At 39.8% G+C, this 17,633-nt stretch overlaps 1 protein-coding gene across 2 annotated transcripts in view; it reads right to left on the bottom strand.

Annotated features, from left to right (window-relative positions):
- Positions 1-970: 970 nt before the first annotated feature.
- Positions 971-17,633, bottom strand: part of SMC5 (structural maintenance of chromosomes 5) — a 94,076-nt gene continuing 77,413 nt past the window's right edge. The window contains exons 18-25 of one of the 2 annotated variants that reach the window (XM_021694475.1): positions 8,012-8,137; positions 5,256-5,300; positions 4,748-4,843; positions 4,211-4,315; positions 3,871-3,990; positions 2,479-2,658; positions 2,301-2,396; positions 971-1,205 (exon numbers count right to left, since the gene is read on the bottom strand). In XM_021694475.1, coding sequence (XP_021550150.1) covers positions 1,062-1,205; positions 2,301-2,396; positions 2,479-2,658; positions 3,871-3,990; positions 4,211-4,315; positions 4,748-4,843; positions 5,256-5,300; positions 8,012-8,137 — 912 coding nt within the window. In that variant the 3' untranslated portion in view covers positions 971-1,061. The remainder of the gene's footprint in view (positions 1,206-2,300; positions 2,397-2,478; positions 2,659-3,870; positions 3,991-4,210; positions 4,316-4,747; positions 4,844-5,255; positions 5,301-8,011; positions 8,138-17,633) is intronic. The other variant, XM_044920808.1, reaches the window with a different exon arrangement.

Genomic DNA, 17,633 nt, shown 5'->3' with positions numbered 1-17,633 from the left:
TAGAATTTGTTTTGGCACTGTTAATTAGTGTAACTCAGACATAAAGGATTCTCTCATCTAATTGCTGCTCAGTTTAAACTAGATTTTTTTTAAAGACAATGGAGTAGGAGCAACACTGTAAGGAAGGACCTAAAAGCTTAGGTTCTAGAAACATGTTTTAAAACAAATCAGTGCTTCCCTCACTCTTGACATAACACTGAGAAATTTCAAATATAAATTGTAGAAACCAGTATATGAAATCTTAAGAAAAAATCTTACTAAAAATAATTATAAAAATGCTTTTAGAAATTGAAGATGTAAAATACAATTGACTTTAAATTAAAAAAAAATCAAAACCAAACCCACACACACTTTACAGGGTTATTCCTTAAAAACCCTTATTACTTGATTTTTTTCTGTCAATCTTTTGGTTGCACGTTGCATCATCTAGCGTCCATCTTGTGGCATTTCAAAGACATTCCGCTACCATTTTTGAAGCCCAGTATGTTTTTCCCTAGAGATTTTTTTTAAAGGCTGATAAAATTCCATTTCCCAGTGGAGATAAGGTAATCCTTTTTAATAGGAAGGAATGAATAGATTTGTCATAAATTATTATTATACACTAGTCTAGACATTTCCATATCAATTCTTTAAAAATTAAATATAACACTGGGAGGAAACTATGATTTGAGATGTAGAGTCCCCTTTAGACTCTGAAAGTAAGTAAAGTTCCTCTGGAATTAAAGCTCAGGATTACCAGGTCAACCACACTTCCTGTGATGGGTAACCCCTCCCCCGTACCTGTGATGTGAAACAGTAAATACCTTTTACCACGGGAACCCAATGACTCATGGTCAGTGGGCCAAGGACTTAAGTTCAACAGAAACTGAAGACTTAATTTCTATCAGATGAGGTTCCACAGAAAGAAGTTACTACGATGTCCATCAACCCATTTGTATAGAAGAGCAGGTTTCTAAAAATGACCCATCTCTTAGTCTTAATGAATCTCCTTTTATTCAGGTGAGCCATACTTATAAACAGGATTTAACCAAAAAAAACGCCAAAGTTCTCGCCCGTTACGTTTATTGAGAAGGCTGAGTGAACGTGATACGGCGCCGCCGCCTTTGGAAAGCCTTTAAATTCCATCTGTTAGGTTCCAACATATGAGGACCATTGTAGACAAACAATACGGTCATCTTTTCAGAATAAGGAAGATTTTGCAGGAGCTGTAAGTGTGAAAAGAAACGGTCCTATGATGCCATACATTAAGAAGCACAATTTGCCAACCTTACATGTGTCGAGTCAAATGTTATTTCTAATATTAATGAAACACTTAGGAAGGTGGCAATTCAACAGCTACACCCCGCCAGACCGTGATCCTTACTTGAATTACCACAGCTGACACCTGGCCTAAAGAATCCTCAGCGGAGGCCTGGCCAGCATTCCCAGGCCAAATAAGATCCTACAACTGCCCAGGTTGACCCTGGAAGTATGTCCTTCAGAACTGTCCTAGGATCCATACTTGAACTCATTTATCCACAAATACTTCACAAGCACAACTTGAATGGTCTGTGAAAGATCGGAAGCCTGCAAAGTGTGTGCCAGAGGGGTGGGCTTATAGGCCAGGGTGTATGGTAAATAAGAGAGTATTAACAGGTCTGGCTCTTCCAGAGAGTATCTGCTGGCCAAAGAAGACAGATGATAATATTCAATAAAAATGCACACTGAAGATGGGCACTCCAATGAAATTTTTCATGGCTACTTAAAGAGAAAATCCGGTAATATTAATAAACACATCTTTGAGTATATTGGTCTTACAAATTAGCCACAGCGTAAGACGTAACAAAAGAACATTTCCTGCTGTAATGGTTCTAGCTCTAGAATGGAAAATTCTTTGTAAGGATAATTCTGTTTTTATCCAAGTTAATCTGAGGAGAGGGGAGGTCAGGGTAACTTAAAATTTCCCCTGCGCCTGGGCAGTGGGACCAGATGGTCTTTTTGGGGAAATGAGGAGCGCCAGAATTGGAGGGTTCGTATTCTCCTGCCTCTTCTAGATGAAGAGTAAGTGCCAAAAGCGGGGAGGAAATCTTGGTTCTAGAACATAATTCTATGCCTCTTATATTCTTCTTCCAATAATAAGGTTTCTGATGAAGTATGTCACTGGAACTTGTCCCCTTTATATAAGTATTACTGTAATCTTTTTAGTTCCTTTTTTGGGAGTGTTTCTGCTCATACTGATGTATCGGGCCATACTCTGCTCTGTGATGAGGCCACAGGGGACTTCTGAGTACATGAGCACTTTTAGATGACTTACTACCTACCTTTGGTGTAATAAAGAAGTACTGAGATGTATTTTCTTTACAAGCAGTATTTACAACCATTTCAAACACTCTCCGTTCATTGATCGGGTCCATTCCCTAAACAATGACAGTAACAATGATTACATTTAAATCGATTATAAGCTACAATAAAGCCCAAGTAAAAGAATAAGCACCACACCTGATTGATTTCATCCACGACTCTAAATGGACATCGATTAAGCTCCTGAAGCGCCATCAAGTACAACATGGTGGAAACACTTCTTTCCCCGCCGCTCTGATGGTGTGGGGTCAGCTCGTGCAGCTGTGTACTGCTGCGGAACTTGACTCGAATGCGAATTCCGTATTTATCATAGTCTTCCTGTAGAACATTAAAACGTTGCTGACAGGTTACCGCTTTCTCTGGCAACTTCATACTACTATTTGAATAAGTCCATCAGAAGAGTAGTGATAAAAGTTTTATCTGAATAGATCCTTGAAGATCCCTAAAAGGCTTAGAGATAGCAACTAGTTCTTTGATACTTTATTGTTTGAGTTTAATTGTAAGAAAGAGTTGATTAAAGTACCTGCTTTACAGAGTAATGGACAGGATGAAACAGGAGAACAAAACTTAGAAGGGCTTTGGCACAGTGCCTGGCACGTGGGCAGTATATCATAAATGACATTTGTTACTACTTGTAACAAGCCCAAAGACTGTAGGTGACATCACTGTGGCAGAATCTACCATCTTACCAGGACTGAAAAGTGAAATGATGTTGGCTACCCTTATGTCTCACATCAAGCAGGTGAAGGAGTCACGGGGCAAAGTTCCTAAAGCACTACCTTGCTTTCTATCTACGTACGTAACATACATGCAAAGTTGCATACAAGCTAAAGTACAAAGATGCTGAGCTGTGAAGGAAAAGGATCTTTTATTGTCTCCATTTCTGTCCTAAGGAAAAACTTACTAGGGCAATTTTTCAACATTCACAAAATTAGAACACTAAAATAAGCTCAGTATGTTACCAACTAGTTTCAACTATGATCAACACAGGACCAATCCTGTTTCATCTCTAACTCTATCCTCTCCTCTTTTTCAATGACTTTAAAGCAAATCCCAGGTTCATCACTTTACACATTTCTGAATGGAAATGATTTTACCTACCATTTGGCAGTGCATTAACTTACAGCTCAAGGAATTTTAGTATCAAATTTCCAAATATTTTCATTCCTGTGTACTCTTAAAAAAGGAAACTACAGATACTATACTGTATTTCAGTTGTTTGCCAATGTCTTCAGGACTCTTCTAACGTGGACAGTGGTAGATTTATAAAGCAAATCATTCATAGCTGAAAAACCATTACCTATCTGGATATAAAGAGTTTTAGTAACGCTTGTCTCAAATGTCACCAAAAAAAAAAAAAAAAAAAAGCGACCCTGATGGGACTCCCTATAGGTGTTTTCCTTCCTCTGAACAATTTTTTAGTAAGTGAAGTTTTCACAGGTAGAACTCTAGAATAAACACTTTACACATACTTTTAGCATCTAATTAAAATTACTTGCCAGGAAACATTTGATTCAAATGCAACATTACCTCATTTTCTGTATGTAGATCAACTTCACCAGCACACTGCATAGAACTGAAAAAATTGCTGAATTTTTCATTAATTTTTTCTACGAGCTCTTTTAAAGGATTAAGCCACCTTTCTTTTACCTGCAAATAAATTCAATATAAAAGCACAATTTAAAAGTATTATTATATTCACAGAAAATTGTCCATAAAGCGAATTCAGTATCAGTTATCAATCTAGTCATGAGAACAGACACTGCATTTGTTCCTAGAAGCATGTCATTTCAGTTTGCATTAGTCTACATCCCCATATGATAAACGATAAGCACGTGACAGAAAGAAAAGTTAAAGGTTAAGTAATTACCTGTGAAATGTTTTCCCTGTATTTATCCAGTTCAACTTTCTTTATCTTTAGTTCCTCAGTTAATTGCTCTATTTCTTCTTCTCTTTTTGTGTATTCTTCAACCACCTGGCAGGAAATAATTATTTAAGACAAATCCACCAAAGGATAACATCACGGGAAATTTTGCATCAATTAAAACACTAACAGAAAATGCCAATTGTGTTGCATTGTTTGTATGCAATTAATTTATGTTCTTCTACTGAACGTGTTTTTTATCCTTGAAAAAATAGACACTGCAGTACTTCAGGTTAGCCCAATGATTCTTTTTATAAAGGAAAGGCACAGAACAGTGTGTTCCTTAGGAAGAGTCTATTTAAAATTCTAATAGATTCAGAATCTGGCATTTAAAGCACATTGTTCCTGCTGTCTAGCTTGTTATTACCAAGAGCTCTAGTACAGAGTGGGAGGCGGGTACTGGAGAGAAGTGTGTGCGCGTGCGTGGTGTGTGTGGGGAGGGGGTGGCGGGGCTTGAGGTCGGCGATAGGGAAAGAAGCATACTGTCGGGTTCAGTCCTGTGAAGCAAGAAGCTCTTGATCTTTCTTCAGTTAATAAAGCATCAATTTCATCCAATGTGTTTGGAAGATCCTGGAAAGCCTAAAGGAGAAAAAAATGGTCTGTAATTACAAATAGTCCAGCAAAAGCAGTTTAATTTGAACAGTTAAATATTCTGCTGAGTAAGTATCTATGTGTTCAACAGCATGCTAGCGTACAAGGAATCAAAGGAATTAAACAGGGTTTTTTGCCTTCCAAAAGCTTACACTTAGTTAACACGGGAGAACGTCTTAAGGCTGAGTATTGGTGCTGAGTATTAAAGTAAGTAGTTCTACCCTACAAGGACATGGGGTTGACAGAGGGGAAATAGCAGTTCATGCTAGAGGAGCTACAGGGAGTTAAGAGAAGTGAGAGGCCCCACTTTCCCAGAAGTCTCTGGGCCTTCAAGCAAGGAGCTACAGAAAAGCAGGACAGAGGGAAAAGAGGAGCTTGGAAAAAAGAAAGCGCTGCATACCATGGGGGGTGAGGAGTTGTGTCCATTTGGAATGGTGGGTACTTGCTGAATTGGTAGAATGGGTCCAGAATATGTGGGGCATTGAAAGAGAGCAAGAAGTTAGAACTTTATACTGTACTTATGAAGAATGACAAAAGCATCTTAAGAACCCAATTACTCTGACGGCAGAATGTGGCTGTAGCACAGCTGACCTTCGCACGACACAGGGTGAGCGGGACTGACCCCTGCTGTGTAGTCAAAAATACATGTGTAACTTTTGACTCCCCCAAAACATAGCTCCCAAGAGCCTGCTGCGGACTGGAAGCCTTCCCGAGAACGTCAGCAGCGAGGTGACACGTATTTTGTAATGCTACCTATTTTATATACTGTACCCTTACGGTAAGCTAGAGAGAAGGCAATGTTATTATGGAAAACATAAAAGAAAATACATTTATAGTACTCTATTTATTGAAAAAGAAATTCACATACAAGTGGCCCCGTGCAATTCAAACCCGTGTGGTTCGAGGGTCAACTGTACTACCTCCTGAGTCCAGATCATAGAGACAAGTCAGACGCTTTCTTATCTGGGAGGAAAGCAGTACATTGATTTGCCGGCACAACCTGCAAAGCTCATACGATATGAGGTACAGAATCAATCTTGACACCCTGAAAAAGATCCTGAAATATGACATGAATCTAGTATTTTAATCTTATGTCTTTTATCTGTTCAGAAAGCAGTTTAACTTGTACAGGCTTTCAGACCTGTCCGCTGAGCTCTCACCCGGGGCTGAGCACGTGCTCAGCATCCTCACTGGACTCCCGAATGGGCATCTGCCGTTGTAGATGGTCAAAGAGAAATCTTCTTGTCCCCCACCCTCCCCACCACTTGGAGCAAATCTATTTCTCCTTCAACCTTCTTCGTCTCAGTCAACGGCAGAACACAGGGGTTGGTTCTCTCTCTCACCCCTGCCCTCACATCTGTTAGCCAGCCCTGCTGACTGTCCTGAAAAGATCCCCATATCGGTAAACTTGCCTCTCCAGGGCTCCCACCCTGATCCATGCCCCTCTTCTCTCTGGCCTGGTCCAAAGCAATCATCTTCTCAGCAGTCTCCCTGCTTTCATTCTTGTGTCCCTACTGGATTCTCCACCTGGCAGTCAAGAGTGTTCTGCTACGCGCTCTGGTCAGTCCCATCACTCCTCTTGACAATCTTCCAGCGGGTTCCGTCTCCACATCCAGCCTGCACTCCTTCCACGAGACCGTCCGTGCTCTGACTTCCACTGTCCTTCGTGCCTGGATGATCTTGTTTGAGCCGGACTGAGACTCATGTGAAGTATGCCACACGTACTTCTGCCTCGGGGGCTTTGTATGGAGCTGTTTGCTCTGCCTGGACGACTCTGCCCTCAAACTCTCACTTGGCTAATTTCTTCTCTCCATTCAGGAATCCTCTATAAGAGTATCTTCTCGAAGGAGGCTTCCCTGACATGATCCTCTTACTTTATTTTTCTTCTTAGCACCTCTTGATAGCCGACATTGTCTCTCTGCTTTTTAATTCGTTTATCTGCCCCACCCTCCAGACTAGAAGATAAACTTCAGTAGAGAAATATCGGTCTTGTTCAATGCCTGATCGATCAGTAACATTCATAATACATGAATTATCTTCTAATATGTTTCTCTCAAAAACCATATAACTTATCAAGGGTAGAATCATACTACTCTCCGAAAAGAAAACAAACAGTACAGATATTGTACTAATATTTACTTATTTTATGATAATTCCATGTAATCTGGAGAAGTGCTAATATATTTTTAGAAACAACAGCCACTCAATTTGTCTTATATATGTTCCTACTAAATCCCTACTATGTACCTAAATAGAACCCCTCTCTAGGGTGTCTGTGTCTGATGTAACAGAGTGAAGTCTTTGAGGATTTGAAAATTATAATCCAAACTTTTTTTTCCAGACATATCATTAGCTATTGAAAGAGAGTAGACATTAACTACTGAAACAGGGAAATAGACATTTCATTATCTATTGAAATTAAGATAAAATACTTTATCTAAAAATTCATTTTCTATTTTCTTCTTTTATTTTGACATTATTCTGAGAGTTGGTATGATCCCTACTTGTCAGATAACACTCAGGGTCACAGGGCCACAAAATTAATGGCGGAACGTGGAATACAAAGCTGAATCTCCTTTTACTAACTGAACACTGTGTCAGCACAGAAAACAGAAAGGAAAGAAGGAAAGCCTCTTTTCTCCTTTTCCTGCCAACAGATGTTAGCCCTAAAGATTCAGGGCTCACGGAGCCTTAATAAACACCCTCATTTCCAGAAAAACATTTTCATTTTACCTTTTTCTAAAACCTATCACTTCTATTTACCATTTCTTATATACCAATTACCAGTGCTAGGTTTCCAAAAAAAAACTACACCCTATCTCCTGACCCTACCTCTTAAAGGTAGCCTGGGGGAAAAAGCATTTTATTGGAAGAATGGATATTCTGGAACTGGTAACTGTGTAAGGGGCTGCCCGTGCTTTAATAACTTTAGGACTAAGCCAAGACTGATGGATGTCCAAGTTTGAATATAGTAAAGAAAATCCATTAAGCACAATTACTTTACATACATACTCAGTTTAAAAATGGGGGGACTATCCTGTATTTCTTGCAGCACTTTTGTTTCTCATGGCCCGTTACAATGCCTAACACACTTGAAGCTGACAAAGAACGTAGGCAGCATGTGACCTTGCAGCCTTATACACTTGTTATACTTACTGTCTGGTATTCTTGAGGAACCGTCTGCTCTGCACCCAGGTTACATACTTGCCTAGCTCTCTTCATCAGCTCCTTACATTTCTGCAATAATCTCTGTCGACTTTCATCCAGCTCAATGAAGTGTTGCTATTGCAAGATAAAGAATTTTTGACAATTTGTAGGTTACCATTTTGTCAGAGGACTACTTTATCAAAAGACACATTACAGGTGAACTTTGGGGACACTGTGGATTCAGTCCCAGAGCACCTCAATAAAGTGACCATCACAACAAAGCAAGTCAGATCAATGTCTTAGTTTCCTACTGTGTAAAAGCCACGTTTATTATACTGTAGTCAGTGTGCGATGGCAGTATGTCTAAAAAATGCTAACTACCACCATGTGAGCTTTCAGCAAAGCCACTCACTAATCACAGGTCACCATAACAGATTTAACAAAATACCATACCCTATCTTGAGTGTAGAAAAGTGAAGAGCAGTAGAACGAGGTAGGCCTGTATATCAACGACTGAATTTCAAGAAGCAAATCATCTAAAAGCCATACCTCAAAAATCATGACAAATACTAAATTTGAACTTAAACTTTAAAATACATCAGCATACCATATGACATCAATCCTTAAGGGCTCTGAAATTTATCTTTTTAAAGATTTATTTGTTTGAGAGAGAGAGAGAGAGAGAGAATGCACACACACACAGGGAGAGGGAGAAGCAGACTCCCCACTGAGCAAGGAGGCTTACATGGGGCTCAATCCCAGGACCCTGGGATCATGACCTGAGCCGAAGGCAAATGCTTAACCGACTGAGCCACCTAGGCGCCCCTTGAGCTCTGAAATTTAAATCTGCTTTGTTCTGAAACAGTTTAACTTAGCTATATATAATTAATACAATTTGAAATACACAATACATAGGCTTCCTATCTGAAAACTCAGCACTTGAATGTAAAGAGAACCTTTAAATAGTGTTTGGTGGTTGTCCAAGTATCTTCCATATAGTTATCATTTATTCATGGACCCATTCATTCCTTCACCAGATAATTACTGAGAATCCATTAAATGTCAGTATTTTATTATGCACTGAACATAGAAAGGTGAAAAAGGAGAAAGACACAAAATTATCATTAAAGAAACAGCTCTACTATTTATTGAAAGCTTATGTGCTGTGTGCTTCACACACGATTCCCTTATTTCTCACAATACTGTACAGTGATATTATTCCCCATTTTGCACATTAAAAAAAGAATTAAAGCATCTCGTCCAAGCTCACACACTTAGTTGCAGGCTGTCAGGATTCACATCCACACCTGCTTCTAGAACTCCTGCTCTTTTCATTACAGCACCATGCCCCTCGGAGAGGGCTGGACAGAGGACAGCAAAGCCAGTGCAGGGGGGGAAGGGGGGGGAGACAGGAAGGAAGGCCAGAGTGGTCACAGAAGCTCTGACAGGGGAATGGTCTTCACCAACAAGTAAGCAATGACTAGAGAAGAAGTAGCAGAATGTGTTCCCTGGATAGCTGATTATAAGCACCCCCAAATCACAATCTTGCTGAGTTTTTTTCTGCTCAGGGTGGGGAGGGTAGGTAAGGAGCAGAAAGAAAGGGAGCAAACCATAATCTAAGATAATGTTGTAAAGTCAGACTAGTGAAAAAAGGCTTTATTAATAATTCTGCTTAGAGTCTAGCCTTTAACAGTTAATGGACAACAGAAACTTTTTATCTGTGGGAGACCTAAGGGGAGAAAAAAGGCAAATTTACAAACTATGCCCCACCAACATCTCAGAAAGGACTACTCTGTGGGTACATATTCTGAAAGAATAGTATCCTCTTCTCCCGGAAATTCTGAGAAAGCTCATTGGTCCTGAAAGGTGCATATTGACATTGAACAAGGAAAAGCTTCTCTAAGAGGGCCCTCTAGTGGAACAAATCGGAATTGTTTACAGAATTTCTTACTAAATATAAATAGCATGTTACACCTCAAATTAACACCATAAGTATTCTATTTAACAATTAGTCGAAATGAAAACAATTTTCTGCATGAAAGGAATGTGAGCTCTAAGTAGCATGAACTTTTACTAAAACACTAGTTGTAAATAAAAACATTACTTCCTCAATTTTCCTTTAATATAAATATAAGCCTCAAAATTTCATGCCAATTTAATGGATTTCACATGCAAACGTTAACTGTAAGGTTTAGTACATACCATACAGAATATCTATTTTAGAAATATGAAAAGTAATCTTTTAATATCAACTTGAAATTTTAATGTCAAATTTGAAATGTAAAAAGGTAAGCGTCTTGACTTTTTACTATACAAGATTACGAATTCTAATCGTAAGCAATTAAGTAATGGCAATAAATACTGTTTACTTGTTACGTGACCCCACCTCTCCCCAAATCTATCTCCCTTAAATAAACAAAAGTCTCCTGAAATTGTGTTGCAGGATAGAGGTAAGCAGGTAGCCAGAGAAGAGAACATTAGATGAAAGCAAGGAACTTCTAAATTCAGTGGGAGGATAAACACATTAAACAATTTCTAATTCTTATAACTAATATTCTGATGCAAACCTATACTTTTAAGGAAACCCTGGTTTCGCGCTAGGCAGTGCACTAAGCACCTTGATATATATTAAATGGAATTATCACAATACCCCTGCAGGGCAGATAGGTATTTTATTTAATACCTCTGACTGAAGATAAATAAGAGACATGGAGTGGGGTTAGGAAAGCAGTGCACGGCTTAAAAAAAAGAACAAAAAAACCAAAACCTCAACCAACTAACAGGTCTCTCTCTCTGTATCCACCTTCATATGTAGACTTACACGCAGTCAGCTTACTAACTTGTCCTAAAGATACTCCAGACACAATTCACAAAGCAACGCTCACAACCACACCTGCCTTTCTCTGAGGACATCTTATAGTCCTGGAACCCTGTCACCCTCTTGGCCTTCCAACAGTCTGAAGACGTATCAAACCCCATGGTGGTCAGTCATCCCTGAAGTTCCCTCATGGATACGACCCCTACTAAAACATGTCAATCTTCTTCTGTGAACTTGTTTTCACGGTGTCTAGGACAAAATGGGAAGTGGCAGTAATGGTTCCTTAGTGCAACAAGCCATGTGTTACAAAGGGAAGAGGAGGAAAAAACAGAACAAAACAGAACAGTATTTTCTCCTTGTTTCAAATGGCATAGGACAGCCAGAGGAATAGTAAGAGCACCTGTGGGTAAAGGACAGCAAACAGAAGAAAAAAGAGTCAAAGAGAAAGTGAACAATGACAGACGTAGTCTATATATTCTTTCACTCAATATTCACTATTTCAAAAGCGTGGTTAGGGACTGTGGTCAGTCAGCAACCAACACCGATTGAGTACACAGTGCAGGAAATAAAAGAACCTTCCAAAAGGGATGTAGAAAGTAATTTTCACATCAACTCGTGAAAAAGAGAAACAGAATGGTGCAAAATACTGCCGAGGAAATGCACAACACAGTCGGGTGGTATCAAGTAAGAGCAGGAGGGGAAAACCTGTCCAGGGCTGTGCGCCCACGGGTCTGTGTGTGGTCAAGAGGCTGAGAACGGAGCGGCTATTTCCAGGTACCAAATCTAAAGGGACAAGCAGCTAACCAGAGATTATTTCTCTGGACAGTGCAAGGTGGCTGTCCTTATAAAAAAAAATGAGTGACTCAAAAACCAAAAACAAACCCTCCTCCCCGGGAGCTCTGCTACTCTCTAGAGTAGTCCACTCTGCTCAGAATCTTACTATTCCTGCGGCTCCTCACAAAATGGATCACAGGAGAAAAACTGTGCGCTGACACCGAATCTTAGCACATCCCCGTGAACAAAGGCTGCTGAAGAGCAGCTCCATGTGGAGAGTGGGCTGAAGTTGGGAGAAGATTTACCCCAAAGCCATCATGATTTCATGATACTTCTGTAAACATGACACCAATCTCTAGTTTTCGTAAGCTCATTCATGCTTAATTCAAAAATAAAACTCCACGCACAAGGATCCACTACTGCACTGTGTGCCTGGACTCACTGCATACAGTCCTGGCGCGACGGGTCAGTTTCTGAACTGTCACTGCCTACATGTATGGAGCAGCCAGGCCCACAGGCTCGCTCCGTGACAGAACTGCAGCCCGGGCTCCAGGATTACCCACCAACAGGACACACGAGGGCGGAGGCCTTCGCTCACACCCCACGGCCCCTCCCCCCCATTTGGGTACTACCTTTGGTTTCTTTTGGCCGGACCCCTTCAGCATGTTCAGAATGACCGTAAGTGCTTCTGTTCCTCTTCTTTTTTTCTGTTTTGGACGGGAGGGCTGAGGGAAGGAGCCTCCGGCTTTTGCTCTAAGTGCAGTAACCAACCCTAGCATATCAAACCTGACCTTCAGCTCCTTCTGGCGAGCCGTGTCTGTGCTTGCCCACTACTCTAAGATGCTTATCAGCCAGCAAAATCACGTTTCTTCCAATTTTTCCTAGCCATACACTTTTTCAGGAAGCCGAGTTTGAAGAGGCTGACTTCAGAATAATGTTCCCACTCCTCTGTGCGGTCCTCAATGTTCTAAAACCTATCAGGGCCGTTTCCACTAAAAGATACTACTACAGTTCACTATTAAGCAACAGGAATGTTTCTGAAAAGTTAGGTCTAACGTACAGACCCTGCCAGAGCGTAGCTGACTCTGGGAAGGGAGAAGAATGGATGACCAAGGTACAGGGGGATTTCACATACAGGACAAGCTTTAAAAATCTGCAGCAAACATGGCAAAGTGTTGTATTTGTTAGGGAGAAGGGACCTAAGGAAGTTCTATTACTCCTCCTACTCTGGTTTATCTTTAAAATTTCATACTTGGAAATATTGGAAAAAAGACTTTAGTGAAACAAATGATAAGCTAAGTTTTTAAACAGGTTTTCAGCTTTGAAGTGTAACTGGTGAATAAGCTGCATGTCAAGGACACAAATTGGTGGGTTCTGATGAACCTATACAACAGTGAAACCATCACCCCCAATGTAACAAACCTATCCCTTTCAACACTTTGTACCCCTCCGTAATCTACCCCACTGTATCCCCCCCACCCCAGGCAACCACTCATTGATTTTTGTCACAGGGCATTCTACATTCTGTAGAATTTCATATAAATGGAATCAGATTTTTTTGGTCTGGCTTCTTGCACCCAGCATAATTAGGATCCCTCATGTTATGTGTCTCAGTAATTCATTCCTTTTTACGGCCGAGTAATGCCCTGTTGTGTGGATATCCCGTAATTTGTGTCTTCACCGCTGCTGGACATTTGTTTCCAGTTTTAAACTATGACAAAACTAGCACACATCCCTGTACCAGTCTTTCATGGACATATACCTTCCCTTCTTTCGGGTAAATACTAGGAGAGGAATGGCTGGATCCTATGGCAGCTATATGTTTAGCATTTAAGAATCTCTGCAGTGGTTTCCCAAAGTGGTTATGCACTTGAAATCTACCCGTATGGATGTGAGTTCCAGCTCTCTACATCCTCAGCAACACTTCCGTACAAAGTCCGTCATGCCAGCAGGTCTATGGTAGTAGCTCATTATAATTCACACTTCCCTACTAAAGTTCAGCATCTTTTCATGTGCTTATCTGCTGTCTGTATATTTCTTTAGTGAAGATCATGTTAAAGTCTTTTGCCCATTTACTGACTGGGCTGTTTGTCACCTTTGTATTGATAGTTGTACAAGAGTTCATTTTAGAGTATCCTTCAGGGCCAGCAGACTTTTTCTATACAGGGCCAGTAGGTTAAGTATTTTAGGTGTCGAGGGCCCCATACAGAATGTCATGTATTTTTTTTTTTTTAATCCTTTGAAAATGCAAATACTATCAGCTTGAAGGGACTTAATATAAGCAGATGTTAGGCTCGATATGGCCCCCAGTAACAGCCCTTCATCTTGACACAAGTCCTTTGTCAGGTGTTATGTGTTGCAAACATATGCTCCCCGTCAGTTTGTAGCCTGCCTTTTCTTAACAGCATGTATTGAAAAGCAAGTTAATTTTGTTGAAGTAAAACTTCATGCTTTTTGTCTTCCAATTTTCCCAAAGCAAGATCACTAAGAATTTCTTATCTCTCCTTCAAAAAGCTTTTAGCTTTAAGTCTATGACCCATCTATATATGGCATAAGGTAAGGGTTGTGCTCATTTTTTGTACATGATTATTCAATCGTTCTAGCACTATCTGTTAGACTCTTCTTTCTCCATTGAACTGCCTCCGTTATCTGTGCCAAAAAACAACTGACTATATACGTGTGAGTCCATTTCTGGTTTCCCTATTTAGTTCCACTGAGCCGTATACGTCTGTTTTTACACCACTACAATGATGGCTTCATTCCTGCAGCTTTGTAATAAGCCTCAAAATTAGGAAGGGTGAGTCATCGAACTTGGTCTTCTTCAAAGTTCTTCTAAGTCTCTACTGCATTTTCCAATAAGCTTGTCAATGTCTAAAAACCCTGCTGGGAATTTTATCGAATCTATTTGGGAAAGGACTGGCATTTTAACAAATCCTGAACCTTTGATCCATGAACACAATCATTCTCTCCATTTACGTAAGTCTTACTTTAATTTCAGCAAAATTTTGTAGTTTTTAGCATACAGGTCTTATAAATATATCCCTAAGCATTTCATACTTTTGATGCTATTGTACACAGTAGTTTTGTTTTTTTAAGTAGGCTCCACTCCCAGCGTGGAGCCAACACAGGGCTTCCACTAAAGACCCAAAGCTAAGGGGCGCCTGGAAAGCGTCTGCCTTCAGCTCAGGTCATGATCCCGGGGTCCTGGGATCGAGCCCCACGTCGGGCTCCCTGCTCAGCAGGAAGCCTGCCGCTTCCCCTCCTTGTGCACACATTCTCTCTCTCCCTCAAATAAATAAAATCTTAAAAACAAAACAAAACAAAAACCCCAGAAAACCCAAGTGAAGACCTGAGCTGAGATCAAGAGTCGGATGCTTAACCAACTGAGTCACCCAGGTACTCCACACGGTATTTTTAAACTTTGCTTTCCAATTGTTTGTTGCTAGTACAGGGAGCCACATCTGATTTTGAACTATATTGACTTGTATCCTGCAACCTTGCTAAATTCACTGATAGCACTGATTCGTTAAGATTTTCCACAGACGTATGTTTGTCTGCAGTAGATAAGTTTCTGTTTTTTCCTTACTGCACTGGCTAGATCCTCCAGTGCAATGTGGAACAGAACTGATTAGTGAGCATTTTCCTTCTTTCCAATCATTAGGGGAAAGCTTCCACTCCTTCATCAATAAGTATGATATGAGCTAATGGTTTTGGGTATTTTCCTTCTATTCTAGATACACAAAGTTTTTATAAAAGGATGCTAGACTTTGGCAAGTATTTTCCCTGTATGTACTAAGACGATCATGTGTTTCTTCTCTAGTTGTTCACATGATGGATTACACTGATGAATTTTCAAATGTTAGATCAATTTCTGTGATAAACTCACTTGGTTAGGATGTATTACTCTTCGATATACTGTTGGATTTCATTTGCTAACTTTTTTTTAAGATCTTATTTTTAAATCTTAAAATTGACGTGGGGCTCGATCCCAGGACCCTGAGATCATGACCTGAGCTGAAGGCAGATGCTTAAGCAACTGAGCCACTCAGGTGCCCCTCATTTGCTAACTTTTTAAAAGAATTTTTGCATCTGTGGTTAATGAAAGGTACTGGTCTATAGTTTTGTCTGGTTTTGATATTGGAGAATGCTAGCCTCATACAATGTGTCAAGAAGTATTCCCTCCCCACCCCCCCACCCCTTTCACCTTTTGAAGACTCTAGGTAGAACTGCTATTAATTCTTCCTTTTCCTTGGAATTCACCAGTGAAGCCTCTGGGCTGGAATTTTCCTTGTGGGAAGGTTTTTAAATACAAATTTAATTTCTTTAGTAAATATAGGGCTATTCTAATTAGCTCTTCCTTCAGGGACTTTTGGGGCTTTTAAAGAGTCTGCCCATTTCTTCTAAACTGTCAAATTTACTGCCTGAAAGTTGTTCACCATTCTCCTAATACCCTCTGACCATCGGTAAGATCTGTAGTGCTGTGCTCTATTTCCTCCTGGCTTCCTCTTCCCTACACTGTGGCTTGGGAGTAAGCGGAGGCCACCACAGGGATCACCTTGCCCTGTTTTCCCCTCCCTCAAAAATCACTGTCCCGTGCTGCCTGTTATCTAATGTCTGAAAATCAGTTTCATATATTTTGTCCCATCTTTTAGAGAGCACATATGGCCCCTATCATTTCATCATGGCCAAGGACAGAAGGCTTTTACTTTTTATTATGGAAAATTTCAAACATACATGAAAGTAGAGAGAACAGTATAGTAAACCTTCATATACCTATCATCCAGCTTCAACAATTCTAAACTCGAGAGCAAGACAGTGTCATGTAGACTCTCTCTAGACTCCCTTCTTCCCCGGAGGATTTTGAAGAAATTCCAGACATTCTATTTTCTTCATAAATATTACAGCAATGTACTTCTGACTTAAAAAAATCCATACCCACATTATCAAACCTAAAAATATTGTCAATGAATTCTAATATTATTGAGTCAGTATTCAAACTTTCATTTCTTAGTTTTTGTTTTTTTTTTTACAATTGGTTTGTTCAAACTGGGATCTAAATTATGTCCATTCACTGTATTTGGTTAATATGTTTTTTAAGTTCTTTGTAACTTAATTAGGTTCTCTCTCTCCTTTTTTCCTTTTCTTAGATAATGGCACTATCCAGTAAAGTAGGCACAAATCAGACGTGGCCATTAAGCACTTAAAATGTGGCTAGTATGACTGAGAAACTAAATTTTTAAATTAATTTAAAATCCAATGCTCCAGCTATTAGAATATGTTTAGTTAGAACAACTTGGATACATGAATTTACTTTTTCAACGGTAAGGTTTACAAAATCAAAATAGGATCAAATATTTCTGATGACAATTTATCATCTAAATTGAGATCTAATTATAATTCTGAAGCCTTGAAACTGGTAGTTTCAGAGCAGTGGTTCTGAAATGGGAGCAGTGGTTCTGAAATGGGAGCAGTTTTGCCCCCCAGGGTCCATCTGGCAATGTCATCACATCATCACGAGTGGGGAGGGGTGTATTGCTGGCGTCTAGCAGGTGAAGGCCCGAGATGCCGCGTTTAAACACTCTCCAATGCTCAGGACCGCCCCGCACTACAGAATCCCCCAGAACCCCCCAGTGTAAAACGGTGGCAGCGCCGAAGTCGACACAGCCTGTGCCAGAGGCTTAATCAGATTGAAATTTTTTCACAATTTCATGTTGTGTCTTTCTGTGGGTATACATATAAATATCTGGTTAGCTAATGTGATCCACTGATCGATCATATTCTATTACTATAATCCCTTCTGCATTTATTATTTGAAAGGCTTCTGGAAAGAGGAAGTTGTCTTATTTATCCTAAGTATTACATTTTTCAAAATAATGGCTAGTTCTCCAAAATCCTCCAAAGGTGACCAATATTAATATTTTTTTAAGTATCATCATGATTTCATAAATATAGATACTTCTGATATTTTGGCTCTCTGTGATTAAAAAAAAAAATCCCTTGGGCTCTTTGTCCTCTTATTTAAACCTTTCTCAATCTCTT

The sequence above is a fragment of the Neomonachus schauinslandi genome, chromosome 13 (assembly GCF_002201575.2).
Source record: "Neomonachus schauinslandi chromosome 13, ASM220157v2, whole genome shotgun sequence".
NCBI lineage: Eukaryota > Metazoa > Chordata > Mammalia > Carnivora > Phocidae > Neomonachus > Neomonachus schauinslandi.
This window is presented reverse-complemented; position numbering and strand designations above follow the sequence as displayed.